The sequence below is a fragment of the Micropterus salmoides genome, unplaced genomic scaffold (assembly GCF_014851395.1).
Source record: "Micropterus salmoides isolate LMB-PRFRI ecotype aquatic unplaced genomic scaffold, ASM1485139v1 Ms_hic_scaffold_15, whole genome shotgun sequence".
Lineage (NCBI taxonomy): Eukaryota > Metazoa > Chordata > Actinopteri > Centrarchiformes > Centrarchidae > Micropterus > Micropterus salmoides.
In genome coordinates, this window is record NW_024040596.1 from 22,045,197 (window position 1) to 22,058,956 (window position 13,760).

Below are 13,760 nucleotides of genomic sequence, written 5' to 3' on the forward strand. Positions count from 1 at the left end.
CTGCATTAGAAAGTTGTCTTGGGGGGAAAAGAGAAACACCCTCTATGTCTCCATTTTGCTGTGTCCTGCAGTTCATCCTTAAATAATTCAGATCCCCTCTTTCCCCGACACACACACACACACACACACACACACACACACACACACACACACACACACACACACACACACACACACACACACACACACACACACACACACACACACATATCGTCTCTACAACTGGCATCAAAGTGAAGTTTGCTTTTCATCGGGCTGGAAACTGAGGCTGTGCCGACACTTATGTGCATAAATCTGAAAACGCATCTTTTTGTCTTTGCTCTGGGCTCACAGCCACACTCTCTGTGGACACACTTGTGTCATGTTGTGACATGGACTGGGTTCAATTATCCACACTACAACAAACTGAGTGAACTACTGTTATTGTCTAAATGATAATTTTTTTCTTTATTTATCATATTTTAGCTAATATAAATTTGGAAAAATTTATATTGTTTTCCAGGGTCCAGGTGGCCTCTTCAAATTTTTATCCAACCAACAGTCCATAATTCAAAGATATTAAGTTTACAATAACACATAACAGTGAAACGCAGCTAACTGTCACATTTGAGAAGCTGAAATCTGAGAATGTTTTGACACTATGAATACATAATCATAATAGAAACAGTTTTAAAAATTTTAAGGACAATAATTATTTAGGGAGAGTAAATGTAATAGCTAGATAACCTACTCCAAATATTTTACAAATACCAACCTTTCCAAGAGCAGTAACATGTCATCTGTGTCAGCCACCAGTCCCTTCTCTTCCCTCAGCGCTGTCCAACGAGTAAAAGCTACACCAATAGTTCTTATGCCAGTCCTCGCCGTTGATCGCTTTCTTTTTTTGGACTGCAATTCTTCCTCTGAACACTAAGTTTCTTTTTTTATCTGGCGCATCAGAGCCATGTAATGAGAGTTGCATCATCGGCATCCAATTTAATTTAAAGTGGCTTTATTGGCATGGCTGCAAAAAATACAATGTTGCCAAAGCATATTAACTCAAACTATACAATCATATAAACAATTCTCAATAATGTCTCAATACTCAATAACTGCCGGTTGTAATTCGCAATTTAAAATACGAAGCGGTCAAATGTTGTGATGGACACACCTTCTAATTCCCTGTCTTTTACACACTGTCTTTCTCTACTTTTTGTCACTGTTCACGTGTATACATATGGACCAGGAGCACATTTATCCACACACACACACACACACACACACACACACACACACACACACACACACACACACACACACGCACTGCAGTACTTGTCTATTCCCTCAGGTATTGCTGGCAACATTGTGGATTAAAATAGCTGACGACCCACATATCCCTGTATAGCAGGCATGGCACTGCTGGGCCAGACACCACAACCATTTGTCCACATACAGCAGCACACAGCTGGCCTGATTTAGAAATACTTGCATCACATGCAATTATGACAAATATTGAAAAATGGTGACCTTATGAGCCTCAACTCAAACATTTATAATGAATAGTATCATTGTCTGAATCAATCAGATTATATTTGGACATTAGGAAATAGAAAGGTTAGGCTAGAAGACTAGAAGAAGAAACTATTTCTAAATTAATGTAATTAGATAGGAGTAGTTGTTCTTTTTTTTTTTTAACACTTTAAGTCGAAATAAATTATCCAATCAGGTGTATTTTAGTTTCAAACTTTAGTCTCACCCAAAACAGAGTCAGATCACTAAAAGCTGCAGTAGGAAACACATTAGAGGAAATGACATAATGTGGATTCAGTAATGACTCAGACATTTAACATTTCTGGCCCTGCAGCTGTTTTCATGTGTGTTTGATACCCAGTGATCAGATCAGGTGGATCTAGCCAATGAGAGCTGACAGAAAAACATAAAAGCAGATGTGACACCAGCATGAGCCACTGAAGTTGAGGTTGCAACTTCAGCTATAAAACTCACATACACAAAATTCGCTTTCAAACCAAGTATGTGAGGAGCCATTGTTTGAAGGCAAGACCGGTGGAGAAAGAACAAGCTTGTATTCAATATTTCAAATATATGGAATTGAATGTGGACACCCTGTACACAGTCCTCCTGGTCTGGGCTTGTTTTTCATTGTTCCCTACATTCCAACTAAAGGGGCCCTGTGGAGTTAAACAAACAAAAATTTACAGTCAGTGTTAAAATGCATTGTGTTAATCCTTGAGCTCAAATGTGTGAATGTATTCCCTTCCTCTCAAAACAGATTTTTAAAAGTATTTTAAATCCAGCATGTTCAGCAGTCTACTCCTCTGCCTTTGTTGGAAAGTGTAACACTGTTGGTAGGAGTGTGCATCACGTCACCACGTGTGTCCTCATGCATGAGATAAAGAAAACAGGGACCCACTCCTACTACTAGCTACTAGAGCTCTGTAACTCCACAGGGAACTTTTAAGAACAATTTTACTGCTACAGCATGCACTGATTTTTGATATAACAGTGTGCTTCCAACTCGAGGGAAGATCTTTCCATTGACTGTCAACAAATCAAGCTTTGGGTGTATCTGTTGACTCCTGGTTCTCTGTCACTTCTCTCTCTCTCTCTCTCTCTGAGACAAAGAACTGCGTCGGCAGACTCGTGAAGAAAAACAGGACAAATTCCCAAGGTCATCCTCCTCTACTGCATATGACCCATTTACTGTGTCCCACTCTGCCCGCACACACACACACACACACACCCATCAACCATCCATGCATAAATGCGCTGGTACACTCCGTCCCCACTGCAACTCTGTCTCTCATTTTGCCTTAGACATCACAGTCACACACACACACACACACACACACACACACACACACACACACACACACACACACACACACACACACACACACACATGCAGTACATATCCTCAAATGCCCTGAAACAATGTGACATCCTTAATGAAACTTGAGCAGGACCTGGTTTCATGCCGACGCACAACGCTGGGTTTAAGAAGGGCTTGGTGAAAGTTCAACCTTATTGCATGTTGACATTCAGGCATCTCTACTGTGATGACATGATAATACTGTGACATCAGTTTACACACTAAACTAATGATCCCATGCTAGGTTTATTAAAAATACACTAACAACAACATCAAAATTAGTTTAGGTTTTACACTTTTGAAACCTTTCCTCTGATGTAAAGCTTACGGTAACAGTGAACCAATATTGCATACATTTGTCTAATTGTTATATATACATATTTTGCTAAACGTATTCTGACCCACTGCTGTCATGCACATACTGTAACTTTATTTGGATGTCTGCCCTTTTCCTGAAAAGCCGAAAACACAAAATAATTCACAGATTTTTCTAAAAGGGGAACAGCAAGAATACTGTGTTCTTGACTTCCCATGATTTCCATTTAAAGGCTGGTTCAAGCTGCTCAGCTCCGTTTACTCCAGCAGAGAAGTTGTGCCTTTGGAAACACTTTCAGAAGTCTGGCACAATTATAGTGTCAGTCACAAGGACATTTTTCTGAGAACATTTAGTCAAAAAACAAACATTTCCAAAGATTATCTCTATTTTGCCAGCTCCTATCCTTGCTCACTGCACAACGCAGTTAACAAACCACAAATGGAGCCACGGTTCCATCTTTTTGTCAGGTGTCAGAAGGTGACATTTGTGGTTATTGAGATTTATCTGACTGATTTGCTTAGTTTTGCCCTAAAGCTAGTCTTAAGTTAAGTGTAATTTAGCGCACTTGTCTGCTAGATCTTTGTGAAACCAGCGGCAAGTCTGTGTGCGCATCCTGTGTGTATCCTGGATGATGTACTGCCAACTGTAGGTCTTGCCAAGTTAGCACACACACAGAAACTCACTTCCTCTGCCACTGTCAACATCCTCTGCACACTATGAATGATGTCATTACCAAAGCATGCACAGTGCATGTGAGTGCCCAGGTGGCTGTTGGTTCAGCACAGGAGCTCAGAACTAAAGAGATGGGAAGAGGGTGTATTTCCAACAGATATTAAAGAAATTTGCAAAGACAGTCTGCAAAGTGAAATATGAACAAATGTGTTTATCAAGTAGAGCTGTGGGAATATTCCCGGGAGAGCATGACAAGACAACATTATAAAAAAGCTGTAGTACTTCTTCTGATATCATGACCATATATTTTCATGAATTTCTCCTCTGGCCAAATATTGTTGTATTGTCGGCCTTCATTCTTTGTTTATTGGAAATTCTGACTTACTCTGGCAGTGATAAGAAGTGAGAAGAAGAAGAAAAAGAAGAAGAGGAAGCAGATCCTACAATGTCTTTATTGCATCTCCTCTTTGCTGACACATCAACTTTTCCACCTCAGACCATGCAGAGCAATAGCTTTCTGCTATATTTACGCATTTTTTTCCAATTCCTTTTCATTCATTTTTTTTTTTTTTGTGCAAATTCAAAATGTGCATAAACAAAAGGATGTTAGGAAGATAACAGTGGCAGGGGAGGAAGGGGGTGAGAGAGGGCGAGTAGAGAATGGGAGGGTTGGATGGATGCCAGGTCATAAGGCTTCATCCCTGAGCCAATCGGTCTGCAAACACTGGCTCAGCAGGATATAGAGACACAAACACACACAACACAACACACCTGTGTGTGTGTGTGTCAGCACAGCTCAGACTGTGATTACCAAGGGGATTTCTCTTAATAAAAAAGAATAAAATCAAACACCCTCTGCTGTTCTGTTTTGATATAACTTCCCAAATACAAGTGTGTTTGTCCAGTCTCATAATCGAAGATAGCAGTTGAAACAGTGTTGTATCATAACAAGCAATATATGGCTGAATCAGGTGCTTCTTGTTAGAGGACAGCAACCCTCTAAAGGAAAAACAGAGACTGGAGCACACTGACTGATTTTGCAGCCTTTAATTGTGCAAACAGACTAACATTTCCACACTATGTCTTCATCAGAATCAAAAACTCCACTGATTGCAGCATTTTTATTGAAATTAACAGATTTTGGTCTTAAATGCCGCTGTGACTGAGCAATAAGCTTCTGTTAGCTTGTTTTAGCTTAATGCTATGTGCAGATGACTCTTGGAGTTAACCTGAAACTCTAGCGTCCTACCTTGTATATGACAATTAGTAATTCCAGAGAATGAATTTTGGATGTACTGACTGTATTGACTACTTCTAATTTGCTAACTCAGAAGATACATGATCTAAATTAGACAGCTCTGCGGTTGTTGGAAGCTTCACTTTTATTGGATCCTTCAAGAACATTTCCGCTGCTTACAGTGTTTCATAAGCTAGGCTAAACACCTACTGCTACCAAAGCCACAAAGATGATACGGATTTTGGTTTTTGAAAGTACATTTCCTAAAATGTTAGACTTTTCCTTCAATAAATACGTGAATCATGTGTTATATATATGTATGTATGCGACATATGATGTACAATAGAATGATTCACTACACAATAGTTTATATCCATAGTGTGCTTGAAGCATGAAGAGATGAATGGGTAAATCTCCTTGTAAACTGTAGTAATCAGGCTCCATGGTGAATAGTGCTGGAGAGTTGCCCTCCCTAAAAAAAAACACTCATCTTGAAAGATCAGGGCTATGGCTTTCACAGTGTAAGCTCTCTCCATCACGAGTGCAGTTCATTTGTTCTGCTTTCCTGCCGCGGCAGTCTGACTGCTCACTTTCTTATCTAATCTCTGCCACCATAGACTGAATGCCTTATTCACTTACTGAATTATGGGTTTCTCGGGTGAGTGTGTGTGTGTGTGTGTGTTCGACTCGAGTGATTTCAAATTATGAGGAAAGGACAATAAGCGTGTGTGTTTGAGAGAACGATAAAAGAAAATGAATGAATGCAGTGATTAGAGAAGCTTATATTGAGAAGAATATTGGCACCAGCTTCCACGCTGTAAGAAGTGAATAAACATGTTTGTGACTAAAGGGCTTCTGTTTTTTACAGATGCAGCTTCTTTTACAGCTTCACATGTTTTTTCATCTTACTCTGGACGTGGTCGTCACTGGACAAAAATGGAAAAATGATGTAATTATAAATTAATAAGTAGAACATTTTATAACATCATGAATAGTGCCTCAGAACTATGTGCTTCAAAATCATATTTCCATCCATTTTCTATTAGGCTTGTCCTGCTCATGGTCACAGTGGGCTCTGGTCAGTCCCAGCATGCAGTGGGCAAGAGGCAGGTCAGCCTGGACAGATTGCCAGTCAATCACAGGGCTGACACATAAAGACAGAGTGGAGTTCTGCTAATTGACCTGAGTGCAGCAGATTCAGTTCAGAGTGAAATTATATCTCCCATGTGTCAAAAAGAACTACAAACATGTCAACAAACTAGTGGAAAGATGACTGCAAAACCATCATTGCTGGCAGTTACATCTCAATAAAATCTGAAATGAACATTAATACAATTGATTCAGTTTATGAGCAATACATCAGGTTTCACTTGTTAACAAACCTCTATTTTAGGCTTAATCTCCATTAGTCTGTTGTGACTGTGTGGTGTAACCATCTTGGAATAATCTCTGAATGCTCCTCAATCAGAATAACGCTAGTTTTTCTTGTCTGCAGACTATGCAGCAATAGGTCATTAGCACTGGACGAGTGGAAGTTTTGACATAGGTGACACTAGATGAAAAGTCAGTAGCATTCATCCTTTCACACACATAGAGGTCTGAATCAAAACATAGCTAACGGTTACATTAGCTAATAAACTGGTTGATTAATTGGTTTATTGTTCCAGCACAAGAAATATGGAAATAAGATAAATGCCGTTTTAAGTTGCCTTTTTAAAAGGTATATTTTCTGACATTTGGATTAGTTATCACATAATCAGCAGCTACCTTCCTTCTACTCTTCATCTCTCTCTCTCTGTCTCTCTCTTGGTCATTGTCTCACATTTGTGTCGTCTCTTTCCTCCTTTACTCTCTATTCCTTTGTTTTTCTCCCCCATCTTCCTCTTTTTTGTCTGCTGTGACTATAAGGAAGCAGCTGTGCACCACAGACAATTACATAACTGTGTGCGTGTGTGTGTGTGTGTGGAAATACAGAATGGATGGCGACAGAGACAACAGGAAGATAGAGTAACACAAGATGGATAAAAGGTCTTCTCTTTCCCGACTGACTTTCACCTGCATTTATTCATCTTAACTCATGTATTATGTCTACTGGTGTTTTCTTTTTTTACTCATCCTTTCCTCCACTTATAAACCCCCCACCCATCTCCATCCCCTCCATCCCTACATACAGAGTTACTGGGCTGTGAAATGTGAAAAACTGCAGCATGCACGGCAATTCATTATCTTGTCAAACTTCCCCGGGCCAGCCTCAAGCCACCAGGAGAGAGAGAGAGAGAGAAAGAGAGAGAGAGAGAGAGAGAGAGAGAAAGAGACATGGAGAAAACCTAGTTTATGCAATGGCTCTTGCAGCAGGTTAACAGGTCACCAAAGAGAAGAGAGGAAGAAGAAACATTAGAATGGACTGTCCATGAGAAGCCGCACAGCTTGCCGAGTATATTATGATTGTTAAGATCAACACATTGGTTCTCTAAAATGTACGGATCTCAGCAGGTGTCATGGCAGATAAAAAAAAAAGTTCAATTTCTGTTCTTGAATTATGAGCAGGTCATTGTTACAAATCCAGCACTCCCACTGTGACATGGAGTTTCAGTCCAAACAGGAACTTAAATGAGTTTCATCGTGAATTTGTGAATTAATGGCAGAATTTTTGAAAGTATTGCAATGACACTTGGTAGCTTTTTACTTCACTTTGCAATATATATTGCCCTCAGATTATACATATATATATATATATATATGTATAATCTGAGGGCAAATTTGACCTGAATTTAAACTATAAGGCACATACATGCATAACCTCACATTTGTAAGAATTTCTTTTGCAGAAATACTGGGAGGATTGAACAGAAGTACATGGGCTATTGCTCTATAAAACAGCAGGTACAATTATGACAGAATGCACACTCTAGAAAGACGCAGGACTGTAGGCTGCAGGCTTGACAGGGTTAATGGAGACACTATATCAGTAACACAGAGCTGGTTGGTCTTGCTGTAATGACCGCACAGCAAATAAATCAATCAGCTTGAAACAAACTATAGACACACAGAGCACATAAATTAAGAGAGAAGATGAGACAGACACTGTGAGAGAATCAGCCAGTTTAAAGCACTGATAGGCTTCTAAATGAGGCTGGTACCTGCATGCAGTGTCTATTGCCTGTCTATCTGTAAATTTTTCCTCTCTATCTCGTCAGACTTTGGCATGGGTCTGCTTTGAAATAAATGGATTATGTCTAATTGGGAAGTCTGGGTTTGCCATTTTATCTTTGGACACACACACATACACACACACACACACACACACACACACACACACACACACACACACACACACACAAATCCCTAAAGCCCATCACATCATTCCAAACCTACAAAGATGCAGCAATTATATGCAGGACATGGGCTTGTACTGTCTGGGGCAACAAGGCTGATAGACAGGCGAGAGAGAGAGAGAGAGAGAGAGAGAGAGAGAGAGAGAGAGAGAGAGAGAGAGAGAGAGAGAGAGAGAGAGAGAGAGAGAGAGAGTGGGTGTGTTTTGCACATGTTTAGCCATGATGCAAAGCAGCTGATAAAAGAAGCCTGTACAAGGATACAAAGACCAGGAGCATGATGCAGGGATAGACAGGAAAGATAAATGACACAATTCTGGTTGTTTGTGTTGTCTGTGAATGTATGTGCGCGTGTGTGTGTGCGTGTTTCTGTCGTCTGACAGCAAACGGCCAATTACTGTCGAAAGTGGCGGGATGAGTCCTGCCAGACCATAGCTTTCCATTAGTGCGCGCCAGCCAAGCATGTGTGTGTGTGTGTGTGTGTGTGTGTGTGTGTGTGTGTGTGTGATGGAGTGAATGAGGGAATAGAGGGAGACAGAAGGAACAAGAGTGGAAAAAATGTGGGTGTGCCTGGTCTCAGTGTGTGTGCCCGCCTGTGTGTGTCTGTCTCTCTTCACTCTCTGAGACTGTGTCCCCACTAGTGCAGATACATTTGAAAAAACCCCAACATATTTTCCTCTCGGTTTTGGCCTTCAGTCTACAATAACCCAGCATTTTCCACTCTGAGCTTATAACAAACTGAGCTTATAACAAAAATGCTCTCTTTGGAGGTTTTAAGAGTGAAATTGAGATTATTTAAAAAAAACAAAAAAAAAACATGATGGGATATATCTACTAATCAGCTATATTAAAAGAATATTCTGACACTTTTGATGATTTGATGTCTTAACAGGAGTCAGATGAGAACACTGATATCAGTTTCATCTCTGTGCGTTCAATTCAGAGACAGGCCCAGGACATTGTTAGCCTAGCTTAGCACAAACACTGGAAGCAGGAGTCTTAGCAGAATTCATTAGTTGTCTGGCTATTAGGGGCAAAATAACTCCACATCAAGCCGACAGACACACACCTTGAAATATCATGCCTTTGTAAATGGTGCTAAGCAATTAGCAAACTGTTGCCTTCTTTCATATTCAACAGGCCTGACACAACAGTAGCATTCATTAGTAGTCGTGTTTGTGTTCACCTGATGAATGTAAAATATACTATACAATACAATCGTCACTCTCCTTATTGTTCTACTCTGATCTCCAGACAAAAATATTGGTCTCTTTAGCTGCTGGATGTTCCACTTTTTTCACCAGCTAGACGCTAACTGTGTCTGCCTGCTGTTTGGTGCTTGACAGGTAGTGTACTGTTGGGTATCCCAGCTCATTTGCTGAAAGCAGCTGCCTGCTGCTGGAAACACAGAGACTGGATCCTACAGTAAAACCAAACCTACAAGCTAAAAGAGGCTGAAAACCTCAGTGAAGCTTAATAGTCGAAGATAACTGTCAATGGGTTTGTCACTATGAGGGACTCCATTCACATTACATGCAGTAATTACTATAAAAATATATTGAAGGTTCACATTGAAGCTATAAATACACATGCACAATGTGGAAATATAACAACTTTAAAGCAGATGGCAGGCAAAATTTAACGAGTTCAGCTATTGTTTGTGCTAAACTAGGCTTATCACGTCTTGGACCAATCTCTGGACATGCAGAAATGGAACTGATAACCATCTTCTCATCGAATTCCCAATAAAAACACAAACAAGCGGATTTTAAAAAAAAAATAGAGCTAAAAAGACAGCTTTCAGTTGCCTCCAATTACCCTTCATTACTAGTTGTTGCCAAGGCAACAACTAATAGGGATCCAAACGAACAACAAGCTCTGAGACTATCCCATATCATTTGAGACACTTGCACAAAACAGGTGCTTTAATTCACTTTTACCAAAACTCTGTCAAATTTCAAACGACACCTTACAGTGTACTCTCATTTTAGTGAAACTGTAAAACTGTTTTCTGCAAATAAAAAGTGAGGATAAACTGAGTTGAATTACTTTTCCCCCAGGTCTACATTCCTGTCTCAACGCACCAATTTCAACAGCTTTTCCAGCCATTCTGTGGAAAATGAGACATGACATCAAAACCTGAAGACCTGAAACCTCTCAATCAATTAACAATATGCTTTACAGACAGAAAAATAGGTTACAGGGGATGAAACTGTGTGCTGTTTGGACTAAAAATAGGACGAGGCAGTGTGAATTTATGTCAGTAAGACAATGAGGGAGGGGAAATGCATTCAAGACTATAGGAATACATATAGGAACACAAACATAGTCAGGCATTTTCCAAACCACACAATGGACTGACCACCATCTGAATAGATTTCTTCCCATGCAGGGACCCTAAGGGAGACTAACATGCTAATATTAGCATACAAAGGTGGCAACACACACTCCCAAATGAGGCTAAAGATGGCTTCCAATTAACAACTTCCATTCGTCAAGTTCAAGGCGGGAAACTTAAGGGAAAATATTTGTATCATCTGGTCCTCCATTATTAAATTCTCCTCTTAGAATAGTCAAACAGATAGCTACCATATATGATAACCCTGCCTTTCAGAACCTTTACTCTATTTGTGAAAACAGAAAAAGGTAAATTTCAATGTTTTTTCTCCCCCACAGACCACAAAAAACAAGCATGTGGTTGAATGTGGCACACAGATAATCATCATAATTTCCCTTTTTTATCTATAAAAGTAAGGTAAAGATATTACTTGTTATAACACAATCTGTGGGCTCATGTGCAGAGCCAAGTAAATGTTCTATAGTGGGTGATAATACATAATTCAGCAGGATTAGCTGCAAACAAACAGTGGCAGATGCAGATATATTATTTAAAAACAAGTCACTAGCTATTAGGCATGTGTCCATCTTCCATGGCCTCTGTATGTGTGTGCGTGTGATAATCCAAACATGTCAGGCTGACAGACTGGTCTATCGATCAGATGAGTCACACTAAAAGCAGAATTTTCCATCATCAGCTCAGACTGAAAAACAAAATCACTCCACTTTCCCTTCAAGCAGCACTAACTCAGAGTCTGAAACAGTAACAGCATAAAGTCTACTTCATGCAACAGAACAGAACAGAAACGGAAAGTTTGAGGAAAGCCACTGTTTTTAAACCCCAAAAGCACCTCAAACTTTTCATACAGACTAAAAAAATAACTTAAGGGGGATAAACAGCCGAATTTGAAGCCAATCAGATTAACATAGAGGGCTAAATGTTGCTCTGTGTCTGCGTGGAGGAAACCTCCTATCTCCAAAACGCCAGCTATAAGCAAAACAGCAGGTTCAGATACCTTAAATGCATTTAAGTGATTTAATCCAACATCATTTCATTTTGCCAATGAGGGAAATATGCATAGCTGAACATGTTCATTAGTAGACCAAAGTGTGGCCGAAAACCTCTAGTCTCCAAAACGCCAACCTTTAAGGAAAAGCAACATTTCAGATTGATGGAGTTTCTTCTCAGCAGCTTTTAAAAGCCTTTTCAGGTTTTAGTTCAAATCCATCATCAATGGGAGTTTCAAAGGACAACAGCACGCTCCTGCCTTTATATTAATGATTAAGGGGTTCCATTAACCCTTACGTTCAAGGTGCATTTAAGGACAATTCGTTTAAGAGGCGTGTGCGTAAATGTAAAGATGGTTAGAATGTTTTTACGCATTTTAAATTGTTATACTATACTATATTCCATTAGTGCCATTAGTGCATAAAGCTCTTTCTGTATCTTCTCCCCTGTCTCACCCCACTCCCCTTGTGTGTGTGTGTGTGTGTGTGTGTGTGTAAGTGTGTGTTTTCTCCTGTCAGCGGACCTCGCCGTGCTCCATGTGAGCGGAAAAAAAAACGCAACTACACGGGGCTGCTGCTGCTGTCGCTCCGGAGCGCTCTAGTGAGCACTAAAAACACACAGAAAACACCAACCAGCGCACACGTGATTTTTCATCCCAGTTTCTAACCCTTTCAGTTTCCCGGAAAAGAAGAGAAAACGCATCTTCTCTGACCTGCTGCCAGTTCTCCTCCAGGGACGGCATCGCAGAGAAATAACCAGTGTCATGAACGAGTTGGAGTTCCTGGAAAATACTGTAATTCGCCAACACATCCATGCTTGATGCAAAAAAGGAAAACTCAGGAAAGAAGTCCGGAATCCAAACGATAAAAGCGCACTTCTTCCTTCCCTTTCCTCTTCTCAGACTTGTCAAATTAAAAAACAAATACTGGAAAAATCCCAGCTGATGCAGCACTCAGCATCTGAGCACTTTAATTAAAAAAGAAAAAAAGCTAACAGGAATGAAAGAGTTGATAATTTTATCTTTGTCAATGCAATCCCCTCTCCTCTCTGCTCGCTCTGTCACGCCTCTTCTCCACAGTCCGGACTCGGGGGTGCCAGATCTATTTCCGCATTGCCAGATTGCCAATCGGTCTCCGTACACACTGCCAGGTTGCCAGGTTTGCTCCTCCAGCAGACTGGACCCCGTTGCAATCCAGGCGACCGGCGCGAGAGTGGAGAGAGGCAGGGGAGGAGCCACCTGTCAATCAATTTCATGCGTGACCTAATAAGGTAAATAGGGTTGTTGATGTCACTGGCGTCCAATTAAGGAGGCGTTGAGACTGAGGGACTGGGCGGAGCTTTCAGAGATGCAGAGACGCTATTGGCTGCAGCAGCCTGTCAGTCCGGCCCTAGATGGCAGTGAGGGGTGAGTTATTTTTAGAGGCCTATATAAAACCAGCAGCATTCCTCTCTCAGTCATTACAGGCTGCGCAGGCAGAGAGGACTGAAACTGTGCAGCGCTGTTGTGAGGAAACAGTAACAAAACGATGTAAACACTCGTAGAATCTGCTGCTGCTGCTGCAGTGATGATGGAGATAAGATACCCTCTTGTTTTTCTGAGGTGTGACAGCTTCACCACAAAGACCCCTCCATGTGGTTTTCATGTGGAGATGTCTGTGCAGGAGAGCAGGGATGCAGTGGAGGGAAAAGCTCAACATGATCCTCCCACCTGTTCAGTTTACAAGAGTTTATCCCCTTTTGTTCATTTCTGGAGTACAAATAAAGCCACATTCATTAGCATTTTTCCTTGCCACGCTATATATACATATCCTGCAGTTGAACTCACACGCTTGCCAAATGTTACTGAATAAATTAACAAAGTACTATGTACTAATGATCAGTGGTGAAAGATACACTACTTTTGTAAAAGTAAAAATTTCATTATCTTTTAAATAAAAATTATTTTTATTTGATACTAACATGACTGGCTGAACTTGAGCCCTGAGGAC

The 13,760-nt window shown here is 40.5% G+C and overlaps 1 protein-coding gene across 1 annotated transcript in view; it reads right to left on the reverse strand.

The window, feature by feature from the left end:
• Nucleotides 1-12,964, reverse strand: part of klf7b (Kruppel-like factor 7b) — a 67,330-nt gene extending 54,366 nt beyond the window's left edge. Inside the window, exon 1 of the mRNA XM_038721050.1 lies at nucleotides 12,485-12,964. Within this exon, the coding sequence (XP_038576978.1) occupies nucleotides 12,485-12,586 (102 nt within the window). The 5' untranslated portion in view covers nucleotides 12,587-12,964. The remainder of the gene's footprint in view (nucleotides 1-12,484) is intronic.
• Nucleotides 12,965-13,760: the final 796 nt, after the last annotated feature.